This window comes from Saccostrea echinata, unplaced genomic scaffold, assembly GCF_033153115.1.
Source record: "Saccostrea echinata isolate AGI-Se365-2 ecotype Australia unplaced genomic scaffold, CSIRO_AGI_Sech_v1 ptg000044l, whole genome shotgun sequence".
Classification (NCBI taxonomy): domain Eukaryota; kingdom Metazoa; phylum Mollusca; class Bivalvia; order Ostreida; family Ostreidae; genus Saccostrea; species Saccostrea echinata.
Window position 1 is genome coordinate 1,615,497 of NW_026889793.1, and position 25,658 is coordinate 1,641,154.

At 31.5% G+C, this 25,658-nt stretch overlaps 1 protein-coding gene and 1 pseudogene across 1 annotated transcript; both read left to right on the forward strand.

Annotated features, from left to right (window-relative positions):
- The window catches only part of LOC133201436 (eosinophil peroxidase-like), a 30,725-nt pseudogene extending 14,193 nt beyond the window's left edge, over window positions 1-16,532 (forward strand).
- Window positions 16,533-22,403: 5,871 nt separating this feature from the next.
- On the forward strand, window positions 22,404-25,263 carry LOC133201437 (putative nuclease HARBI1). Its single transcript, XM_061337239.1, has 5 exons — window positions 22,404-22,674; window positions 22,880-23,149; window positions 24,024-24,094; window positions 24,411-24,629; window positions 25,060-25,263. Exons 1-5 carry the CDS (start codon window positions 22,404-22,406, stop codon window positions 25,261-25,263), a joined length of 1,035 nt encoding a protein of 344 aa, XP_061193223.1.
- Window positions 25,264-25,658: the final 395 nt, after the last annotated feature.

Genomic DNA, 25,658 nt, shown 5'->3' on the forward strand with positions numbered 1-25,658 from the left:
TAATACATTCATTATTATACGGTCAGATTTCCATCATTGATCTTCAACCTCCTATCATTTTAAACATTGACTCATAGAATTTTCTACGACCGGACGAAAATAATGCTTAATAGTATACCTTTCCAAAAAAAGCACAGATTAAGCATAGGGTAGATTGGAGCATCAATTTCAAAATTTTGATGGTCTTGTCACTCCACTACTAATTGAATTAAGCTTGTAGAAAATAGGGCACCATAAAGGAGTAGGGAAGCTGCTTCGGGAATATATCTAATAGTTTCCGTTAAATTGAGAACTAGTTCTTGTTTTGATTAATCGTCTTTATCAATGTTTGTGATCAATTTTATTGCCGTGTACTTTGTGCAACATTATGCATTGAAATATTGATCGAATCAGATACTGTACTTGTTGCAGCAACACCCATTCATTGTTGATCAAGGCAAATGAATGATACAGAGATATATTGCAAAACTCAACTAAATGCATCGTACCTATCGACTGAATTGCTTTAAACTTACCTACACTCATATCTGCAAAAAAAAAAAAAAAAAAAAAAAAAAAAAAAAAAAAAAAAGATTAGCTAAAAACGATATCAATCAATGTTTATTAAACCAAACTTATTTAACGATATGCACTCTATCTTGTTTTTAGATCGATAGAGGTCAACAACGCAAAATTTTCTAAATATTATTTAAGGAGAAGATAAATAGATGATGTATAGTATGGCATGTCAAACGTTGCAATATTTGATATTTTCTATTTGTATTTTTTTTCCCCATTTGCATTGTATAATTAATTTTCCATTTGTACCGTATAATTTGTATTCTATAAATTTCTATCATTATTTTGTAATGTTCAATTTTGGTTTAACATGTTTAATTTTTCATTGGTATTGTATGATTTTTTTGTATTATATAATATTCCATTTCTACTTTATAACTACCAGGTGTATTGTATATTTTTTTTTATTTGTTTCGTATATTTTTTTTATTTCCATTCAAAGATTTTCTATCTGTATTGTAAAATTTTCTATTTGTAATGTTATTGTTTCATTTGTACATGTATTGTATATTTTTCCACTTTTATTCTATAATTTTTAATTTCTATTGTATGAGTTTTACTTGTATTCTTTAATTTTCCATTTGTATTTTTCAAATTTTCAATTTGTATTTTCATTTTTTTTTTAATTTATTTTGTGTAATTTTCCTTTGTATTCCATAATTTTCCATTTATATTGTATAATTTTCCATGTGTATTGTATAATTATTTCGTCTTTATTGTACAATTTTTATTTGAATCAATTATTTCTTTTTATTTGTATTCTATAATTTTCCATTTGTAATTTATTTTGTCTGTCAGGAAAATTATACAATACAAATGGAAAATAAAAGAATACAATTGGAAAATTATAGAATACAAATGAAAAAAATACATCATAGAATTCACTGGAAAACTATACAATACAAATGAAAAATTATACAAAACAAATGAAAAGAAAAATATGCTATACAAATTGAAAATATCAAACACAAATAGAAAATTATAGAATACAAATAAAAATCATACAATACAAATAAAAATCATACAATACAAATTTAAAACATACATTTGAAATAGAAAATTAAAATACAAATGGAGATGATCAAATATAGCCACGTTTGACATGCCAAAGTATAGAAAATGATTTTTTTTTCTAGACATAGATAAACTTTGTGAATACAAATGTTATCAAAGATAATAAAAATAATTACAAAATAATTGGAAAGCCGTGAAGTGTGAAATAATTTACGTGTATGTTGGTAAGTCGGATAAGGCTGAAGATTATTTTTATTAAATGTAAGCTAGTTTCATGTGTTGGTCAATCTTTGTAATTCAATCAAAACAATGTTTCTAGCATGATTGTCAAAGAAAATGAAGGAATTTTAATTGCATACCTGCATATAATTCTTATCGTGGACAAAACGAAATATAATAGTAGTTGCAAATTTTTGACCAATCGAACAAAATGTAATTGGCTTGGAAATGCAGATTAAATGTAATTGAGACTAATTTGTTTTCTAAAAACAAATGGCGTTCTAGAAGTAGCTAATTCAAATAATTTGAGATGAGCATAAAAAGAAAAGTGTTATATAGAATATTATACATAATAATAATAATAATAATAATAACTAGATGAGATCTCGTTGCGAGCAACGAGTAGGTCTTCCGTCCGATTTTTCGATGAGATGAGATATGACTTTGACTATAATCTTTGTTAAAAGATAATAATATATAGACTTCCCTATTTAGATTTCATTCTTTTGATTGATATAACATTATCAAAGAGCTATAAATGACATGCTTTTGGCCCTTCTGAGCCCCTAGTTTGAGGGTTCAGCCCCTTTTTCTTGATATCAATCGAAAGGTCTTGTGATTTTGAAGACTTTTTGTTCAACAACTATTCAGAGATTTCTTTTCGTTGTGGAGATATGCTGAATGGAAATATTTAGGGACCACCCCTCCTGGTCCTTAATGGGGCCGTTTGACATAAATTGAAAGGGTGCATATTGTTTAGAACATTATTCTGACCATCTTTTGTTCAGTATTGCTTATCAAAATATTCTCTTTTTTCGAGATATAAAGCATCAAAGATTTAGCATTCTGGCCCCTTGTAACTCCTTATTACGTAACATATGATCACAATTTTAAAACATATAGTTGTAAATCGTTAAGATGACCATTTTTGCTTCAGTAAGTTGTAACAAAATATTGATCGTTCAAGAGTTATACATGAAAGACTATTGGCCCCTCTTAGTCCCTAATTTGAGGGATCAGCCCCTTTTCCTTTTTGTTCAACAACTATTCAGAAATCTATTTTCGTTTTCGAGATACGATGTATTGAAATATTTAGGGGCCAGCCCTTCAAGTCCTTAATGGGGCCGTTTTGCAAAAATTGAAAGGTTTCATCTTCTTTAGAACATTATTCTGAACATCTTTTGTTCAATATTGCTTTTCAAAATATTCCGCCTTTTTTAGATATAAAGCGTCAAAGATTTAGCATTCTGGCCCTTTATTACGTAACATATGATCAAAATATTAAAACATATAGTTGCAAATCGATAAGACGAACATTTTTGCTTCAGTAATTTATTACAAAATATTGATCGTTCAAGAGTTATACATGAAAGACTTTTGGCCCCTCTGAGCCCCTAATTTAAGGGATCAGCCTTTTTTCTTGAAATCAAATGAAAGATCTTGTGATTTTGAAGACTTTTTGTTCAACAACTATTCAGAGATTTCTTTTCGTTGTGGAGATATGCTGATTGAAAATATTTAGGGGCCACCACTCCAAGTCCTTAATGGGGACGTTTCACAAAAACTGAAAGGGAACATATTGTTTAGAACATTATTCTGAACATCTTTTGTTCAGTATTGCTTATCAAAATATTCTCCCTTTTCGAGATATAAAGCATCAAAGATTTAGCATTCTGGCCCCTTGTAACTCCTTATTATGTAACATATGATCACAATTTTAAAACATATAGTTGCAAATCGTTGAGATGACCATTTTTGCTTCAGTAAGTTGTAACAAAATATTGATCGTTCAAGAGTTATACATGAAAGACTATTGGCCCCTCTTAGTCCCTAATTTGAGGGATCAGCCCCTTTTTTTGATATCAAATGAAAGATCTTGTGATTTTGAAGACTTTGTTCAACAACTATTCAGAAATCTATCTTCGTTTTCGAGATATGATGAATTGAAATATTTAGGGGTCAGCCCTTCAAGTCCTTAATGGGGCCGTTTTGCAAAAATTGAAAGGTTGCATATTGTTTAGAACATTATTCTGAACATCTTTTGTTCAATATTGCTTTTCAAAATATTCCCCTTTTTGAGATATAAAGCGTCAAAGATTTAGAATTCTGGCCCCTTTTGGCCCCTTATTACGTAACATATGATCAAAATTTTAAAACATATAGTTGCAAATCGATAAGATGAACATTTTTGCTTCAGTAATTTATTACAAAATATTGATTGTTCAAGAGTTACACATAAAAGTCTTTTGGTCCCTCTGAGCCCCTAATTTAAGGGATCAGCCCTTTTTTCTTGATATCAAATGAAAGATCTTGTGATTTTGAAGACTTTTTGTTCAACAACTATTCAGAAATCTATTTTCGTTTTCGAGATATGCTGAATTGAAATATTTAGGGGCCAGCCCTTCAAGTCCTTAATGGGGCTCTTTTGCAAAAATGGAAAGGTTGCATATCGTTTAGAACATTATTCTGAACATCTTTTGTTCAATATTGCTTTTCAAAATATTCCCCCTTTTTGAGATATAAAGCGTCAAAGATTTAGAATTCTGGCCCCTTTTGGCCCCTTATTACGTAACATATGATCACAATTTTAAAACATACAGTTGCAAATTGATAAGATGAACATTTTTGCTTCAGTAATTTATTACAAAATATTGATCGTTCAAGAGTTATACTTAAAAGACTTTTGGCCCTTCTGAGACCCTAATTTGAGGGATCAGCCCTTTTTTCTCGATATCAAATGAAAGGTCTTATCATTTTACACATCTTTTGTACTACATGTTTTAACAAAATATTTACAGGTAAAAAGATATAAAAGAAAACGTGTCAAATTTTGCGAGATGTTTGTGAGCCTATTTTTCGAGCCCAGGTGAGCTTCAACGCCATTTCAGCTGGAAAGATATAGATGCCCAATTGCACATCTACAATCTTTCCTCTATCTTCACTGAAAATCTTAACTCTATAGCTTTAGTCTTTTAGGAGGAGTTTCCAGGACAAGCCGACCCTCTGAAAATCAGAAAATCGTCCATATCTCACGACCGGAAGTGACGTCATCAAAAAACAAAAAAACCTATCAAGATCAATTGAATATCTTTTACATCTGAAAGTTTGGTATAAAACGGCCCAGCCGTTTCTGAGAAATCGCGTGCACAAAATCGGTTGGAAGAAAAATAATAATAATAATAATAATAATAATAGGGAAAAAGAAACCGAACGAAAACAATAAGGTCTTCCGTTGGAGACGGAAGACCTTAATAATAATAATAAACGTTGGGTCATTAATTTATTAAATTTTATTAAGAACTATACGTACATTAATCTCATTTTTTTTTTCTTAAAAAAATCCCGTCACATAAATTCCCACTACAATTTCCTTATTTTTGATTGGTTGTCTTTATCAATGATAGTGATCAACTTATTGCTCGTACTTTGCGCTACACCATGTACATGTATTACGTGCTGATCTGAACGCGGAGACTAAGAATATCAACCAAATGCATCATATCAATCATTAAAATCTCACCGACACGCATGCCTACTGAAGGGGGAAGGTAAAGGGTACTCATTTTTTTCCCCAGAATTTCTTAAGAATTAAAATTCAACAATGTGAATGTATGGCATGTGTTTTGGCCTTTTACAAAGGAAACTTCTTTTGATGTTTTTTTTGTAATTAAGCGAGTATACCTGTAAAATTCTTGGCTCGATTTCAGGGTTTATCAATCTAACTAATAAAGGAGTACTTTATCTCAAATTCTTTCTACGTATATTGTTTTTAAGCCTCTATAAAATTCTGTGCAAACAATTTTTTTCAAAATTACTGTAGTACAAGTAATTGCTTTTCAAAAAAGCTTGCCTGACTAAATCAATCAATATCTATGGAACGTATAAGCAAAGGAAGTGCTAAACGTTCTCGTCATCAAAGAGCTACATAGCTGCGATACTTCATTACAAGATTACAAGATGTACAATTGACTTCAAATGTTATAACCAAACATTACAGATTAACGAATATGAAAGACATGCCACTGTTTGGTCATTTATTTTTTTAGCCTCAGGGCTGACTAGTTACGTTGGGATGAAACTGCAAGTGCACTTGCGTAGATTGGAATTCTGGGGAAAATAGTTTGACGAGTCGTTCTAAAGAAATTTATATTATTCTCTTACCAGAGGGCGCGCTTCTTCATGAACACTTTCTGGTAAATGACAGATTGATGAGACGGCCTCTATTTATAGACTGGTCTGTTCTCCGTCGTTCTCGACGACAAAGTAAATAATGAACAGTTTTAAGTAGGATAATTATCTTGAAGTGTTTGAGACAAAAATGTATCAATACTGCTCTAGACCGAGAAGGATAGCGAGGGCGGGGTACAAATATATGAGTCTATATGAATTTGATCACAAATCTCATCTAAAGGTACTTCGTATATATGGTTTACATACATGGTGTAGGCTAATTTAGGTGTGACGAAATTAGAGCCAACATTTAGAATTTTTTTTGAAAATTTTGACCCTAGTACATGTATTATAGTAGTACTATTTTGAAATTCTCTAATTGAAAAAAAATGCTCGGATTAGATCTTTCAAATGTAATGTCAGAAATAGTTACACGCTAATGTATAAAGTAAACATAGATGATAAGTCACATTTCAATTCCATAAAAGATTTTCTTTGTTTTTTTTTTCTTTTCAGTAGGTTGATTTTGGAAATACGATCTTTAAATCCAAGTTAAACTCATTTCTGAGGCAAATTTCTTACATGAGCTTATGAACAACCTTAGAAAACTTCGTACATTAAGTTACAGTTCAGGGTGAAGAAAAAAAAATGACCAAACGCATATTTATCAACCCACACTAAAAATACAGGAAATGAAAATAGATTTCTATGTCTCAGCATATATCTTCAGATACTGTCTAATTAACTGTCAAATATCTCGTTGTTATCTCAATTAACAAAAAAGTTATGCCTAAAAATGATGCTAAAATTGTCAGGAGTGCAACATCTTTTTTGTGACATTTTGATATATCAATATTTTGTGGAGAGCTGTGAAATAAATAGTATTGCTTTATGTTGAAAATAAAGACTTTCCTGATAATATTCAAAGTATTGAGCTTTAAACGTGGACTGTAGTCACTTTAGTTTAATCAAATTGTGGTCAAGGCTGATGTTTAAAAAATGTTATACCATGTCAGGAGTGCAACAAAAACATCTAGTGTTGCCAAAAAACAATTCTGAAAGAAAATTAAGACAAAAAAGAATTTTCGAAGTGTAAAACAATAACTGATATGAATTTTAAAGCTTAAAAATGTTATTTAAATCACAAGAAGCATTAATGATAGTCAAGTATATGTGCTAGCCCAAAAATGTCAGCAGTGCAACATTTTATATTTTGCTCCCAAGCATGAAAAAAAAAAACTATCATCATTATATGATTATTGGATTTTTATTTTGGAAAACAAGGACACAAAGAACATTTTTACCAAATAGATTTATCAATTACAGGATATGTCTGTGCTTCAGATCTATATTTCTATGGCCAGGAGTGCAACACATTTTTTAAAAGATTCAAGTTGTCTGACGAAAACAGTTCTATTCATGCTGAGAAGTATTCATTAATTAATAATGATCTTTTTGTTAAATCAATACAAAATTATTGACAGTTTTATTACTAAAATTCTTCCTTTTTCAATTTTTTCAATTGAGATGTGTTTGTATCTTTTGCGATTTTTTAAATGAACGTTAAAAATAAACACACTAAAAATTGTCATAAAATTCAAGTAATTCCTCCTCAACTTCACTGAAACAACAGAACAAATTCTTTCACTTCACAATTCTTTTTTAAAGGCCCCAATGCTTTTGGTCAGGATTGTAACAAATATGTTAGAATTATAAATCATCCAATAAGAATAAAAATACTCAGGGTCATTGAGCAGTGAGGGATCTTTTTCGTGTCAGCACCTACTGCGACTCGGTACCTCGGTTTTCACAGTCTCAGCCGAAGGACCGGTCTCCACGGCCCACAGTGGGATTCGAACCGGTGACATAAGGATCAATAGCTTTCTCCGGGACTCTAGAGCAGACGCTCTATCCACTGCGCCATGCGGGCGACTAATCCCATAGTGAAAATACTCATATTACAGTAAAACGTCATTGATTCAATACGGTAAAAACTTCAATACTATGATTCACGAAAGGTATGATAATTAACTATTGTAAATTATTGTTCACTATAGTTTTTAAGGTAGCTCGCGGTTTTCTTGAGGTCACTATAGGATTGGACGTAGAAAACCTAATGTGTTTACAATATCAAACTACAAACAGCTACAAAGCATCTTTAGCAGTATAAAATAAAAAATTCATTGAAGCTAGTATGTGTTCAGTACAAATATTAATTTACATGTAATCAAAAATAAATAACGTATTAAGGTATTCAATGTATAATGACTCTCTTTTGTGCCTAATAAATGAATGGTCCGATATTTTTAATCATGGGAGCATTTTTAAGGTGTTATTAAATAAAAATACTCCACCGAAGGAATTTACAAAATTTTGATTATTATCAAATAAATTTCACCTTGAATTTTACATTGAAGTCTATGGGCAGTGCAGGTTTTGTTAAGGTTTTATTAAGTTATTGTAAAAAGTAATTTGAATTTCATACAGATCTCTTGATGGAAATATGCATAAACTCTCTATTTATTAAAATATGAAATAAAATAAATCATATACCACAGATATTTTGACAAAATTAAAATTTTCTTTTTTTTCGTCAAGGGCAGATAACTCTTTAAAAACTTTTAAGGTGCAAAATGGCCAGCTTCTTCCATAGTATCTGTCATATGAATTTTGTTCATTTCCCTTTCATCCTTATCTAGCAATGCATTTTTAACTAGTTTAAAATGTCTAAAAATGGTTCAGAATCCATTCATTATACACTGAATACCTTAATAAATTTAGAGCTTTCTTTATGGTGGGAAATGCGAAGTTAAATAAATTCTATTTTTTCAAAGTACATGTGAAATGCAATACCGGTACGAGTTTATATTCACTGTTTTATCTTTAATCATATCAATTGCAATTCATGATACTTTCTTACATTTATAATCAAAAAACTGGCACATTTTGAAACAGATTAAAATAATTTAGAATCGGTTTGCACATACAATGGAACCGATTTCACGCTATTTTTTTTTTTTTTTTTTTTTTTTTTTTTTTTTTACATATACAATGTATTTGTTTTCCAATTATCTCCGCATTGCTTGAAATTTTTGGAAAAAATTTTCTTCACTATGTTTCATAAAATATTAGTTGAAAATATTACCACGCCGTTGGCAATCTATACAATTTATGTATTATCAATCAACAAAAAATGAATTATCGAATTGCATGTTTTATTTGAACTTACTTTGTGAACAAACGTATTTTTAGTTGCAAGAAATTGAGCTAGAAGACATATAAATATTTTTTACGGAATGATATTCTATATGATCTTCAAATTAACCGCGTTAAATATAATAAAATTTGTATGCTTCGTTTTAAAATTTTAAACTGCGTTTACCGGCGTAAAAAGAGCATTTTACTATATACTTAATTGAAATAGCGTCACCTGTGTTCTGAGCAACATGGTGCATCTGAAATACAATTACAACATAACCCCGCAGAAGAATAAAAAAAAAGAAAGAAAAAAAAAAGAAACAATAGGATCTAGCTGACAATATTTCAGTTTGTGTTTTTAGACAGACAGTAAACCCGCCAGCTAGCTTAAATGTCACAAAATTCAGAGTCTTACATGCATACATACTGCGTTTCATTTGCTATCACAAAGATAGTACTTTCTTTTATCTTTCCATTATGTACATGTACTGAATATACATGTGCTAAAATATAGAAATCTAACCAAATATTTTATATCCGGGAAAACCTTTGGAGAACTAGAGAGCAGCGATGAGTATCAAAGATCTCTCCGTGTTCAGCTGTGTGATACAGTCCCTACGTCTTGTAAAAAATATAAGAATTCAAGATATCGAAGTGCTGACGGCTTATGCAATAATCTCTGCAATCCAACATGGGGTATGGCACTGCAGGCCCATGCGCGGTATTTAAACCCATCTATGATGATGGTAAGAATGAAATTTGATAACCATTTTCTTATCGTATTTGTCATAAAAGCAGAATATTAATTGATAAGACAATATTACGATTTGCATTTTTTTTTTTTTTGTTACAAAAATCGACATTTTATTTGAGACCAAAGATTGAAATGTTGACCATAGCTAATTTATTGAATTTGAAAAGGATATGACAGTCCGCGTCAAAGAGGTAGAAATGGAGGTACACTTTCCAGTCTAACAGAGATCAATAACAAAGTATTGGCCGGGGATATGTTGACACCTCCAGACAGCAAGCGGAATTTGATGTTGTTCACCTTCGGCCAATTTATAGACCACGACTTGACTTTCACGCCCATTGTTATTGGTAAATAATGAGATATTACTCTTAATTCTCAAATTTACTGATCTTCCAGTAAATTTTGATTCTGACCCATACTTGTCATTCAGAAAAAATGTTATTCTGTTCTTCATATTAAATCAGATCAAATTTGAAATGCATGAAAAAAATATTTTACAATTTACACTGGGGAATATCGTTGCAGTTTATTTTTTCTCATCTAAAAAAGTAGAAAGATTTGAATTGTCTGAACCTGTGTACGTTTCATTTATGGTAATTGATTTTATAGGAGAAAATGGAAGTCCTCTTGATTGTTGTGGAGTTGATGCTTCGGAGTAAGTTGGTTCGATAAACTTTGTTCACATAAAACTATTGCAAAACACACACATACACACTGGGACAGAGAAAACAAAAAGAAGGAAGCATTAAATTGACTGAATGGTGCAGGTTTATACGGTTTTTCGACTTGACAAAAAATCATCATTACTTGTTGATGCTGTTCATTCTATTTTTTATTTTTTTTTTGCTTTGGGAAACAAAACCATCTATCAGTTTATTTTATACTTCTATTGATCATCGACATTGTTGTACTATACTCAGGAGACCGTTCCTTCGGCATCTTGTTAATGTAGATTTTTATACTTGGATATCTCAAAGTAAACTATAAATTTTATTTCCTTTTATAGCTCTGAGTGTTATGTGATAGAAATTCCAACAGACGATGCTCGATTTCCAAGCAGAATATGTATGGATTTTTCTCGATCAATACCGACTCCACATGACAAAGGCTGCAGCATAGGTACTTAACTGAGATTAAAAAGTTTTATAAATTTAAAGAAATATCCTTAGGAATAGCTGCAATAGCCATACAACCCATGATATTGTTATACTGAATAATTAAAAAGAGAAAAGAATAACGGCATTTACAATATGTGTATTGATTATAGATATTTTCTGAACCTTTGTAAAATAACTTATTGTTTCTGCATTCCTTATAGGCCCTAGGCAACAGGTGAACCGACTATCTTCCTTTATTGATGCAGGAATGTTATATGGAGACTCTAAACGATTTAATGAAAATCTTAATGGACATGTTGGTATGATATTATTGAAAAATCAAAACATAACTTTCCTTTAACGTTAAACTTGAAAATATCAGCATGAATGTTTTGGGCAACATAATTGACCTAGAAGGAATTTTATATTATTGATATTTTAATTATATGATGTCATTTCCTGCCGTCAGGAACCATGAGGACGTCATCAGGTGACATACTTCCTCCTGGAGGAGCCTGTCAGACATCTCAAATAGAAGATTTCTGTCAACTGGCCGGTAATGAATTGAAACGGATCTTTATTCAGTTTCTAAAGGGATGATTTTCATAAGATCCATCATAGCCTTGATATTGTGATGCATCTAAAAATATTTACATCCCATGAATATTTTCTCCTTTATTACTAAAGAAAACCATTGCCGTTTATCAGTTCATGAACAACACTAGGCATAGCACCTATACAGATTTCTTGATCAGTGGCTGTTCCATCAATGAAACGTACTTTGACGTACATATCAATAATACAATAATTAATCTTTTTAATCCTACTTTAAATGATTATTTGTATAGATATAAATATAAACAATAAAATGTCTTTCTTTGGTTGTTAGTACGGGAATTAACGTCGCAGCTATTGCAGAAAAAAATTTACATAACCCGCTTACGCGGGTTATGTATTTTTTCTGCAACAGCTGCGACATTAATTCCCGTACTAACAACCAAAGAAAGCATTTTATTGTTTAATTAAAATAAATCTTTAACTGGTTGTGTGTTTTCAACGGATACTTCAAATAACCAGCCCTACTTCAAATAATTAAATGTTATTTCCTATGAAATAACTCCTGCATAAAAAAACAGTGCTCTCACTTCATTTCATGATATTGTATGAAAAGTATCAGGGAACATGTTATTTCATATAACAGTGAACTTTCTTTAACTAAATGTATATAATTTCTAGGTGACGAACGATCAAATGAATTCCCTTCTTTGGGTGGTCTCCATGCCGTATTCCTTCGCCTTCAAAATATCATAGCAAACAAATTACGACAAATAACTGGACTATCTAGTCAAGATGTGTTTTTGGAGACCAAGAAGATTATGGGCGCCTTTATGCAACAAGTGACGTACAGGGAGTACCTTCCAGCCATTTTAGGAAAAGATACTAGGAAAAAATTGTCTCTGAACCTTCGACAAAAAGGTTATTGGAATAGATATGATCCTAAGGTGAACCCCACTGTTAAGAACGTCATTGCTACTGCAGCACTTCGATATGGACACTCACAGGTAACTTATAGTTGAGATAACTTCATGATTCCTTCGAGAATAATATATATAAACGTGTTTGCAATTGCGTCCTGCACGATGTGGAATGCACCATTTTTTTGTTTTAATCAAAGTTCCTTCTTATTAAATAATGTCTGAAATTCCGAATAAAGATGTCTAGTCTTTTCTTTATGTTTATTTATTGTTATTATTTTTAAAATATTTTTATTTTTGAGGTTGTGCAAGAAAATACGAACAACTAAATTTTTCCAGTTTGCAGATTCCCCCAGAGCTAGGCTATATGACGAGGATGTTTGCCACATCTAGAGTATTTAAATCGGAAGATGTCTTCATGGATCCCCAAGGACAAAACATTCCAGATTTGGCGCGATTTTTATTAGCCACGCCCTCAAGAAAGATTGATAGGTAAATAACCTTACTTCACTTTAACTCTTATGCACACGTTTAGGATTGATAAACAATAATAACAAATAATGAAACAATGTATTAAGACTTTTTTGAGATATTAACATTTTGTTTATCAAAATTATCAGATTACGTAAATGAACAAATATCCTATCTTTGAAACATAAATTTTAATTCAAAGCTCTACAAAAGTTCATAAATAATCATGCTTGAACACATCGGAGACATGGATTCTAGAGTCAACCGTTTTTACTTCCCTTTCAGACAAATTGAAAATGCCGCCAGAAATGAATTATTTCGTGATATAAATGGAGTAACGTTTGACTTAATGTCATTCAACGTTCAAAGAGGGCGGGACCACGGTTTACCTGCCTACAATGAATGGCGGAAGTGGTGTAAACTTCCGGTAGCAAACACTTTTTCCGAATTACAAGATCATAATTCTGACACGATTGCAAGATTGCAAAATGTTTTTGAGTATGTGTTTCTATATATTTATAACGATGTCCAGTCAAATCTATTTGTTAAGAATAATAGTGCATTTTGAATATTTGAGTTAGAACATCAAATAAACTACAGCTTCTGGAAAGAGAAAAAGAAGAACTCTTCACTTCTCTTCAGGAAATATGTCTATTGAAATGTTCATAAGAATGTTGGTGTTTCTTTTTGCAGCCACGTTGATGACATCGATGTGTTCGTTGGAGGTATTTCAGAAATACCTCGCGCAGACGCAGTTGTAGGTCCACTTTTCGAATGTTTACTAGGATGGCAGTTCAGAGACCTAAGGTTTGGGGACAGATATTGGTACGAAAAGAGGGGGATAGAGGGATTCTCTAGAGGTATACACAAGTATTTTATTTGGGATAAATGTTAGATAGGGCCGAATAAGACTACTAAATTAATCTTTGCTAAATGATTAAATACGGTTTCCTGTATATTAATTAATATATCGTGGATACAGTTGCAACGTGAACTCTTGGAGGTTACCATATCTTGCATGTACAATGTAAATATCCCACAGCTACACAGAAAAAGATGGAACAATGTTTACATGTGCTTTTAGGAAATAGAAAAAATATAATGCACTGTTACACCCAAAATGTATGGTCTCAACTTGATAAACATTTTTAAACCAAGTTAAACTTTTGAAGTTTTCGTGCGTTTATAAATCCTATTAGTGTTTTGCTCATTTACTTGTAAATATGTCAGTTAACAAATAAGTAAACTGCATGTCAAAGCAAATATACAGCTAAATATTTGACAAACATGATTTTTGATAGGTCAACTCAGAGAAATAAGAAAAATGACGTTATCTAAGATTCTTTGTGAGACGCTGAATCTGGATACAATTCAGGAAGAAGTTTTCAACCTCGTAGGATCAAAGTAAGTATCAGGGGTTGATCCCACTACTGCATTTATATACGTAAAATTGATCAAATGAACACTGGTGTAGTGCAAATACACCAAGAAGGCGCGTTTGTGTATTAGAAAACTTAAGATTCATAATAGATAATTTAGTTTCTGATTTTGATAAATTCACCAATTTCATACATATTTACAACATATGTAATGAACTTCGGAGGAGGGCTAGCGGGGGTAGGGAGTGGGGTTAAAGATTAACTTACCGTCTGGTATTGAATAGCTTTGAGTCACTTTGAAACCAGCTTCATTTGTATTTCTTGAGGTATTGACAAATAAGTTGATGTAACAGGAATTTTAACAAGCTCGATCGAAGTCAGCCTTTTGTAAATTCTAGGGTCGATATAATGATCCTACAGTGGCTGCAACGTTATTGTTGACAAACCAATCGTGTAGAATCGTTCGTGTAACGTGCGTGATCGTTCGTGTAACGTGCTAGATCGTGCGTGTATCAGACTCAATCGTGCGTTAAGAAACGTGTAAATTTCGTTTTTTAAGTTTTTTATGGGAATGTTATTTGTTATACAAGCATTTCGAATGTCTGATTTTTTTCAATCCAAATAAAATGAGTGAAACACGATTTACATAATTGAAAGCAGAACGAACTATTTATCGCTTGGTAATAAGCAATATAGTAAGTCGTACAACATTATGTTCTCGTCAAATCGCGTGATTTTTTTGTGATACACCGTACTGAGATGTTTAAATATTTTTTTTTCTCTGATGTTAATTACATGTATGTTTACTGCTAATTGTGGTCAAGATATTTTTAAAATCAATAGATCAAAAATAGATATTTTTACAAATAAATAAATAAACAATTCTCAACTCTTACATAAATATTTAGTCGGCGAATGTACTGTACATGTACACGAGATGAATGCAGGGGTTTCGTTCTCTGGAGCTTACTTTGGACTATTTTTATAATTTCTGCAAATAAAAGATTTTTTAAATAATTGTTGATTTTAGAGATTCACAAATGGAAACATGGATATAACATATAATTTAATTCATTTCATGCCATGTTTTTCAAACTTATCGCTTTCTGGATATTATGAAATCCAATTCAATCAAAACTCACGGTCCACCTACATGTACATGTACATTTTCTAATAGAACGAAAAAAATATCAGTTTTCTTAAGTTGGAGAATTACGTAAATAATTATTTGTTATCTAAAAAAATTAATAAAGTCTTACATGTATTTAGTTCCAGAAATATCCATTTCTATTTTTTTTTTCAAAGTCGATGTAATAATATCAATAATTATTTGAAATCTAAAATAAGTATTAAGCCTTATTTCGTTTTGAAATAGCCATTCCTAAAGAATTTGAACTATTTTGCGTAAAGAATCGTGCGTTTGCGTTAGCAATCGTGTAAGATCGTGTAACGTGTAGAATCGTGTGCGTGAGGGATCGTTCGTGTAACAGGTTTCATCGTACATGTACCTTAATCGTGCGGAATCGTTCGTGTAACGTGATCGTTCGTGTAAGTTGTCAACAATAACGTTGCAGCCACTGTATTTGAAATACAACCTATCGCTGTGTCGTATTTTGACTAAAAAAAGATTTATAAAAACGTTCTTGAGTAAAGTTTAATTTTTGTTAGAGATATTTCATTCCAATTCTTAGGCCTTTTAATTTTAAACTACATGTAACAGCAGATTACTCCCTCCTAATAAGTTTAACAACGGATCACTCCGTCATCCTTAACAATGCAAAGTGCTCAGTGCGGGATGCTTTTAAAATCCTCCTTGGCAGCTTATCCCACCTCTGGAATTTCCAGGGATCCGTATTTTTCCCCTGTTCACTGATTTGTATTGTTTTTAGGTTTTTTGAGATCGATCACAGTTCTTTATCTTCGCCTATTTTACTTCTTAACGCAACATTCATTTACCAATCCAAACTACAACAGACTATATTAAATTAGATTAAAAGGATCTTTAATAATATTATTAAGTTTTTCTTGTATATCTATGCATACTTTTACAAAATTAACAAAATTTTTACTTTTTTGCAGAAATCCCCTTGTTAAGTGTTCTTCATTGCCCTTTATAGACCTTTCAGAGTGGAAGAAATCCCCCTTTCCCTTCATTTACTGGAGAAAATTTCTGAGTTCAGTGGGACTTTATAATTAACATCCACAAGAACCTGTACTGAATGACGAGAAGCAGGCTTAGACTTCTTGAGTTGAATCAAAATTTTTATTGTGAATAAATAGAAATGACTTGGTTTTTTTTTTTTTTATATTTTCATACATATAATTTTGCAGCATATCCTTATTGGTTATATCAGATAATATATACATGTGTATTTATATTTTATATTGAGCAAAATAATATGCATTTTTTCTTACTTTTATGCATATCAATCTGTTGAATTAGGGAATCCTTCATAGCAACATCATATAAATGTAAGGGCCAAATGTAATAACTACAAACGAATGTGTTTAAATAATTCCATGACATTTGTTTACTTAATTCGTTCAGATTCGTTCAGATAACTTGAATTTGGCATTGCATAATGACTCCAACAAACAGTTTCTAGGAAAAGTATGACATTGTTTCAAGATTATTATAACTTTTTTTTTAAAATTCATTGATTATCATTTTTAAATAATAAATAGTGAAACAATTGCCTTGTCTTTTTGTCATTTTTCTACTGTCTTTTTTTATAAGTGTGTCAGAATAAGGTACTGTCTGAATCAATTCAGCATGTCAACATATCTTACCTGTTTAAATCATTCCAGCGTGTCAACATAATGTGCCTGTCTTATCACTTCAGGGTGTCTAGCTAACATATCCGTTTGAGACAAACCAGCTGCAGCGCGTCAACATAACGAACTCTAAAGCAGTTAAGCGTGTCAACATAGCATATCTTTCTAAATCACTCCAGCGTGTAAACACAACTTGCCTCTCTGACTCGCCTCGATCGTGTCACCAAACTTTGATTCACTTGCGTCTGGGTTTTGATTATAGACAGGATTTCTTATAAAAGTTTATCATAGATAAACTTATTGCACAGCTATTGATTATTTCCAAATTGTAAGCAAACAAATATATGGATAATGGAACAGATATATAGAGAGAGACAATTTTCCAATACACTTGTGCAAAAATTCCGCAAAGAAAGTGATTATGCCCTACATCATTCAGTACACTTCAATTTAAGCCTTACGTTTTTTATTTTATTTGCAATCTCTGAGAAAGATCTTGAACGTAATATAAATTATATCTTTGGTCGTATTTTAACTACATGTAGTATATTTCTACAAATTTTTAGGCCTTGTTCTTATAATATTTTGAATACAGATTACTCCGTTTACCAAGACAATACAAAGTGCTCACAATTTATTTCATTCCATAATGATTTACATTACTAGGACAAAGGGCTCAAGGGGGGCTCACGGAGGGTGTGACTGGACGACAGGGAATGCTTTTCCCTACTAGGTACCTGATTTCACTTCTGGTGTGTCAGTGGTCCGTTTTTGTCCTGTTAACGATTCACATTCTTTATTAGATTTTGGGATTTCTGTGATTCATCACTGATCGTTATCTTCATCTTCTACATTTGATAAAAGAAGAGGGTCTTCTAAATTAAATGTTTTGTGTATAAATATATTAACGTTTAAAAACTCATATAATAAAGTGTGCACCTGATACTTAAGAGGCTTGAAAAGACATTGGCATAATGATTTGTTATTATTTTTCCACAGTTTCGATTGAGTAGTGCTGATACATGTGTATACATTTATTCAGGAATAAGGACATTAGATGACAAAATTTTCAAATGTCGGGGTTGCATAGAATGATTCTGCAGAGATGAGCTTGGGCTCCCTTTATTTTCATACTAATCTTATTTGACGGAAAACCAAATATAAAAGTGTAGTAATAGTTTGCCTTCTAATGATTTAACATAAATGAATAACTTGACAAAAATTGGATTGGGTAAACACAACACTAGTCCCTAAAATGTAGAATTATCAAAAAGATAAATGTATTAATCCAAAATATGAGCACATATTTAGTTTTTGAGTGGAATTCTAATATATCCTTCAAATCGTTTTTTTTTTATTTTTGAAAATGAGTAGTTTATTATTGAATGTATGGTAACTCTTTTATGGTTTGTCACATCTTTATACAAGTAAGCCACACATAATCAACTGCATTCTGTTAAAACATGAGTGGCGTATAAGGGTGGTATAGTTACCTAAATAACAAAACTTATCTTGGTGCATGTTGCTTTTTCCTTGGTTGCTCTCAGTATGAAGTGGATAATCTTAATTTGGGTGATTCTAAAAGTTCCTTTAGGAGTATATTAAGGCTATATGATACCCAAGGTAAGTAGAAAGTTGAGTATTTTTTTTAAACATCATGTATTGTTTTGTTTTAAGATTCAGATGAATTTGTAACAAACAAATGAAAAACATGGTGGAATGAAACAAAATGTACATTCCTGTTGGGATATTCTATTTCTTTATGTTTTTACACTGAATTTTAGTGTACATATACACGAATAAATTCGAAGATAATGAAAAAGGCAGGTTTTGTTAAAAAAATTCGTGAATATTTTGTCTTTTATGAATAATAAAGCCTGTGAAAACTGTTTTAGAAATTCCTATAGCATATATCTTTTTTAAAATTTTAATGTGAAATCATTTACCTCATTGGGTTATTAATTTTCATTGTTTTGTGGATTGAAAAGACTAACGAATTTGTATTCACATTGAAATGTTAACATTTCAAAACAATAGAACACTACACTTATTCAACCACGAAATCAAATCCCTTCGAGTCTACAATTTTTCCTTAAAACCTTGAAAATTGGATCCTACAAAAATAAGGGACTTTACATTATGACCTTAACAAAGGCAGCCATTACATGTAGGAGCACTGACACTTTAAAGGGGCCTGAACACAGTTGCATTATTCCCATTTTTAAAAATGTCTATTTTTATTTAAAAAATAACTTCAGTTGAATGATTTGAACTTGCATGAATATTCTAGGAATTCAGTGACAACGACATTCATATAACATCATGTCAAAAACCTGTGTTTGTAAACAGGACACGAGCTCTATTGTTGTTAGTTGATTTCGCTTTCTTGCATTTCTACTCTGAACCTTCTGGTTTATAATTTTCATATTCTTCATTTGGAGAAGGAGGACCTTATGCTGAAAAAATCTTGTCATTTATTTTTTTCATATTTTGTATATTTCTAATTTAGTATGTCCCACATATCCTAAAGCAGTTACATCATTAGGTTTCTTACCTTATTTTAGAGATATTGAGTGACAAATACTATGCCCCACAGTGTCTATGTAGAGTTTTGATTCTCCATGTTTCCGGGCCTATTACTCTGTCCATAATTGATTTTTTCAGCATAGATAAAAAATATGTCAGTGGGCATTTATCTTTTGAAATATTTCAGAGTATGAATAGGGTTTAAAATTCGAAAAAGCAAGTTTCTTCTGTCACACTTCATCTGGATAGGGATAATTATGTACTTTTCAAGACAACGTAAACACAAAAAACTTAATTTGCAAAAAACTCTATCATTCAATATTCATAAATTTACGTTGAAATGTAAGTCGTTGATTTTATTGATTAAGTGTAAAAATATCGAATAGTGCTCAATATTGCACAGGACATCGTCAAACAAGACATAAGTATGACAAAAACGTGTCATATTTACATTTCTCGAGTACAGGAAAAACCAACTATGACGTAATACGTAAGCTACATAAGATTTCCGTCATCAGCAATGCAAAGATAATTTTTGTGTTCTCCATTTCTCAAAATATTTCATCATATACTGAATATGACCTGTTTTTGCATAATAACACTTCCAGTGTATTCACCGAGTATGATCTTGATGTACTAACAGATAGTGTATGGCGTCACCGACTTGTTGGACGCACAGTGTAGGGAAACAGGGGAGTGGAACAAAATATTCCGTAATTTATTAATGTTTACAAGAATGCTAAGAGCCATTCTCTGTAATGACTTGAACTTTTATATAGGAGCTGTGGCACGCATAGTCTCAGAATTTCTCCAAACTCTCTATGATAAAAGTCTTTCATACCGTAAACTCCAAACTGGCAAAAAATGGTTGCTATGTGTCATGGTTACCATAGCAACATGTCCTAAAGTTTGAAAAATGGCATTTTTCAACATCTTCAGAGTCCCACAGTTAACGTTTGCAGCAAAGCAAACAAGTGGCAATGACTGTTTCTGAAAGTTGAAGGCCTGGTGTCTTAAATGCATGATAAACATGTTTGGTAAATCATCTATAACATACGTTACTATGGAAACAACGTATTCAAAAGTAATAATTTTGTTCATTTGATTTTATAAAGTCATACATTTAAGAATAAAAACAATTATAGGTTGAAATGCAAGCAAATAATAGAGAAGAGATCCTTGTAACATATACCAAGGACAAAATATGATATTTCTTATAGGTTGGCAATGGTTGCCATGGTTTTAATACCACGAAGGGATTTTAAATTTACTCTCTTAGTGTTTTAATCTTATCCTATCTTTTTAAAAAGCATATTTATATATAACGGTTGATCAATTTTTAAAGGCCTTGGTGTGACCCTAATTTTCACATTTCAAAAAATTCAATTTCAATTCTTTAAATAGTGCGTTGCTATGGAAATAAGGCGAAAAAACATGCATAAATATCTGAAAAACACTCTGTTTCCTTGGATACGTACCGTTGTATGTAGATTCCCAAAACTTTTATGATTGATATATGTGAACAACTAACCTGACTTTCAATTTTGACTATCACCCAATTTCTAATTGGATGCAAAAAGCTGGCACATAGGGTCTAATATTGACAAAAACTTAACAAAATCGAACATTTTTTCTTCTTGGTAACCATAGCAACAGTGTTGTATTTTTCAACAACCTTTATCAATATATGATATTCAACATTAGTTCTACGAGATAAGTACTATTCAAGGTGATTCAAATAATATTTTTCTTGATTAAAAGGTTAGTAAATTCCTAAAGCAGCAAAAAAATATCACTTTAAACAACTAGTACGTTGTTTCCATGGTTACGCTGCAAAGTAACAATTAATCTCATTTTTTCTTATATTGTCGGTGTTGCAAGGTCCTAAGGATGCATATGTGCCAGTCATGAATTTTATTGCTTTTCCTCACGATAGTAGCATTAACCCAATCATAGCAACAGATTTTGCATGGTGACACTGTGTTACCATGGCAACCACAAAAGTTATTTTTAGCATAATATTGCCAATACCTAATTACATGAGATCAAATATGTTTCATTGTTTTTCTTACGTTGTTGATTGAGTTTGATCATGTAACATCTATCATTTGTGACTATAGAGCGTTTTTCAGCTTTTTTCAGCATCTAAAATGTATTCCAAATGTACCCATGGTTACCACTTACTTAGAGACAAATTCTAAATAGTTTCTTTATAGCATAAGTGGCAACAAGGTGTCATGTTTTTGGGAGAATGGTTTGTTTGTTTTTCTTAGTCTTTATTAAGGCTTAATAAAGATTTAAAGTAGCTGAAAATCTCAATTTTTGCAACTTTTCTGGCTGTTACCATGGCAACTAAGATACATACCAACGAAATTTTATTTGATATATGTTTCTGGTGTCAAGTTGTAATAATGGGCAAAGTTTCATCAAAATCGGTGACCATGCGTGGCAAAGAAGTTTAAGTGGTTACAGAGAATCGCTATTAAAACTTTTTTAAAAAATTATTTTTATATAACATGGTAATAAAAAAAAAAAAAATTGCCAAAATTGTTTATACAACTGGGCCCGGTTTTTCAAAAGGTGGTTAACTCTAACCTGGTGTTAACCTGTTGTTAACTTGTGCGTTAAATTTGACCACATGGTTAAGTGTTTTTCAAAAGTTTGTTAGCGTTTAACCATGTGTTAACAATGCGTTAACTTTAATCCACCCTTAGTACCTGTGTTAAAATTTAACACAGTGGTTAAAATACTAACAGAGTGATTCAAAATGGCCGTTAGACTGGCACTTCAGCCACCTCAGAGGAAAAAAAGATGCTTTAGAGCTGCTGCTGACCCCTTGCAAGGCTGGTCAGATGAGGAGTTGCATAAACGGTACCGTTTTAGCCGACGGGGGATTGCATTTATAGTAGAGTTGTTGTCGGAAGACTTGGAAAGGGCCACAAAACGCAGCCATGCCCTGTCTGTGGAGCAACAGATTCTAATGGCCCTACGCTTTTATGCTAGTGGCAGTTTTCTGCAAGTTATTGGTGACACAATAGGCAAGTATATTAAATAATTCTAAAATTATGATAAATGAACATAAAACTTGCAATCTTTTTGTGGTTTTCATCTTCGTTCGTCAAGTATATCTAAGTTGTCTACTTTCCTGTAAATCGGGCACTAACACTGACTAGCTAAGGAAAATTTAATGTTGCGGTGACTTTATCAACGCTTCCACTTTCTTATCTTTAACATACTCTGTAGGATTTGAGAAGAGTACAGTATCTAAGACTGTTAAAGATGTCACCAATGCAATTGCTGACAAGGCAGGGCAATTTATCAAATGGCCGGTTACTCAGAGTGCAAGGGCGACGATAAAGACTGCATTTTACCAACAAGCCAGATTTCCCAATGTCATCGGTTGTATAGACGGCACACATGTCAGAATTGTAGCACCCTCCAATGATGAGAACGCCTATGTCAACAGGAAAGGGTATCATAGTCTCAACATCCAAGCTGTCTGCGATCACGAAGGTAAATAATAACGAGAGGCCTTGACCTTGTACTCCTTGCATCATTTAAAATATTAAACGTTTTCAGTGTTCTAAGACATAATTCTTAATTTTTGTGACAGATATTCTTACTTTCATGAGTAAAACCTATAAAAAAAAATAAAATAAAATTGATTGATAAATATTTTGATCACTATTTGTGACATTTTTATCAATGATATTATGATGAGAAAGATTTATGTCCCTTCGTGAAAATGAAGGGGTGGATCTAATAGAAAATTTTACGTCTAGGTGCTTTAACAGCTGTTTAAAAGACAAGTTAAGTTCAAGTTACAACTTCATAAACACTAAACAACAGAATAACTTTACTCCAAGTTTTATAGTACATGCACCTTTTCAATTAAGTGATATAGTTAGTGTGTAATATTATATTTCTATTTATTTTCATGTAAAATATATATATATTTTTTTTTACATAAAAGGAATTTAATACAAAAAAATGTTACTATATTTCATGTAATTTAGTTTTAAATTTTAAATGAACTGAAAAAAAAGAAAGTGCTAAAGTGATAGAGCAATGTGTATAATTACAGATGAATCCATTTAACAATTGGTAAAAAAGAAATTTACAATTGTATCTGTATCTTACATCTCAAATTATATTATCAAAAAAGATTATTATAGTTCACGTATGTAATGAATTAAAAGTGGAAGTCCTGATTTAAATGATTTTATGAAAAAAATGTAATGATTACCCTGCTCAAACCTGATTTTTTTTTTTTTTTTTTTTTTTTTTTTTTTTTTTTTTTTTTTTTTGTACAATATTCTATGCATTCATTTATAGTGAATGCATATGTATGTTTTTTAAATTAAAGAAAACATCATATTTGTTACAGGAAGATTTACCAATGTGAATGCTTCATGGCCTGGATCCGTGCATGATGCTCACATCTTTAGAACATCCCAGGTAAATAAGAATAGTAAACAAAGATGATTGAAGCATATTTTAATTTGTCATATGCATTTATTTTTGATGATCAACTGCTGTTATACAGGGTTTGCAAGTTTTCTAAGTTTTACTTATTGAACTGTTTTAAGTGATGCTTGCATGTCACATGCATGCATGTATTTACTCTTAACATGCTTAATAAAATAAGATTAATGTGGTTAATAGAGAATTTAATGAACAGATTAAATTAGGTCAAGAGGGTTTTTTTTTTTTTAATTTTAATTCCATTGTGCATTAAATATTCATTACAATTGAATTAAAAAAAAACAAACAGATAAGGACTTACATGGAAGATGAAGATAAAGGAGGATTTGATCATGGTATTCTCCTTGGAGATAGTGGCTATGCCTGCCGCCCTTTTTTATTGACCCCTTACCTCAACCCCCAGAATGAGGCACAGGAGAGGTTCAACAGAGCCCATGGACGAACGCGCAGCCAAATTGAAAGAGCTTTTGGACGCCTCAAAAGAAAGTTTCATGTATTACACTCAGAGGTATACAATAATATTAATTTAATCTGCATGCTTAAAAAAGAATTCTTAGAGTTTTGAATTTATTTATCAAGTTTTATAACTTCCCTTCACCCCCCCCCCCCCCCCACACTTCTTTTTCTGAAAAAGAAGCAAATTCAGAGATTTGTGGTCCCCTTGCTATAAGATTCTAATTATTGGGCCAATTGGCAAATTGTTATTTTAAAAGTTATCCGTAAAGTATATTTTTTTTAAGAAGTAGGTAAAACTTCAAGTTCAACTGGTCATGAAGGTCACCAAAAATCAAAGTGTTTTTCATGGGCAATTCACATGTAAAATATTAAACCTTATCTTCTTTAGATTAATTTTCAGAACAGATCAGTTAAACATTACTTTCAATGAAAAAGAGACTCTCCATAATACATATTACATTTATTCATTGCATTATTTTCAGGTACGCATGAAACCACACAGAGTTTGTAAAATTGTAATTGCATGTGCAGTTTTGCACAACATCTCGCTTACTCTTGGTGAGCCAGAAGATGAGGAGGAGCCAGATCAAGAGGATATTCAGCCTCCCCAGCCTCCCTACCAAGGACAACAAGATGGAAGGGGTATTAGAGATTACGTTACACGACACTATTTCTCAAGAGCATAGACTGTTTAACAATTTACCTGCTCTTACAATGTAGGCATTGCTATGATAAAGAAAACATACATGTCATATAATGATATTTTATAATTTAATCAACAATTGTACAGTAAATAAAAGTATTAACAATGTATAATTCTCACAATACAGTGTAATAGACTTTTAACAGCTATAACTATTAAAACAATGAAATAGATCATCAACATTTCAAAAGTGCCCCATTGGTTAAATAACTCACCCTGAGGTCAAATCTTCACAAAGAAAAAGAAGTTTCATCACATCCTTAATGTACCCCCTTAGCAAGAGGTCCATAGGCCACAAAGGTTACATGTCACAAAATATGGATGCTTCATCATATACTAGTCAATTTATCATGTTACATAACTACTTGCAACACAATT

Bases quoted from the DNA above. Each gene is read 5' to 3' on its own strand.
- LOC133201437 (XM_061337239.1), top strand. From the start codon at position 22,404: ATGGCCGTTAGACTGGCACTTCAGCCACCTCAGAGGAAAAAAAGATGC. The intron at 22,675-22,879 runs GCAAGTATATTA...CATACTCTGTAG, and splicing joins AGTTATTGGTGACACAATAG to GATTTGAGAAGAGTACAGTA. The intron at 24,630-25,059 runs GTATACAATAAT...CATTATTTTCAG, and splicing joins TTCATGTATTACACTCAGAG to GTACGCATGAAACCACACAG.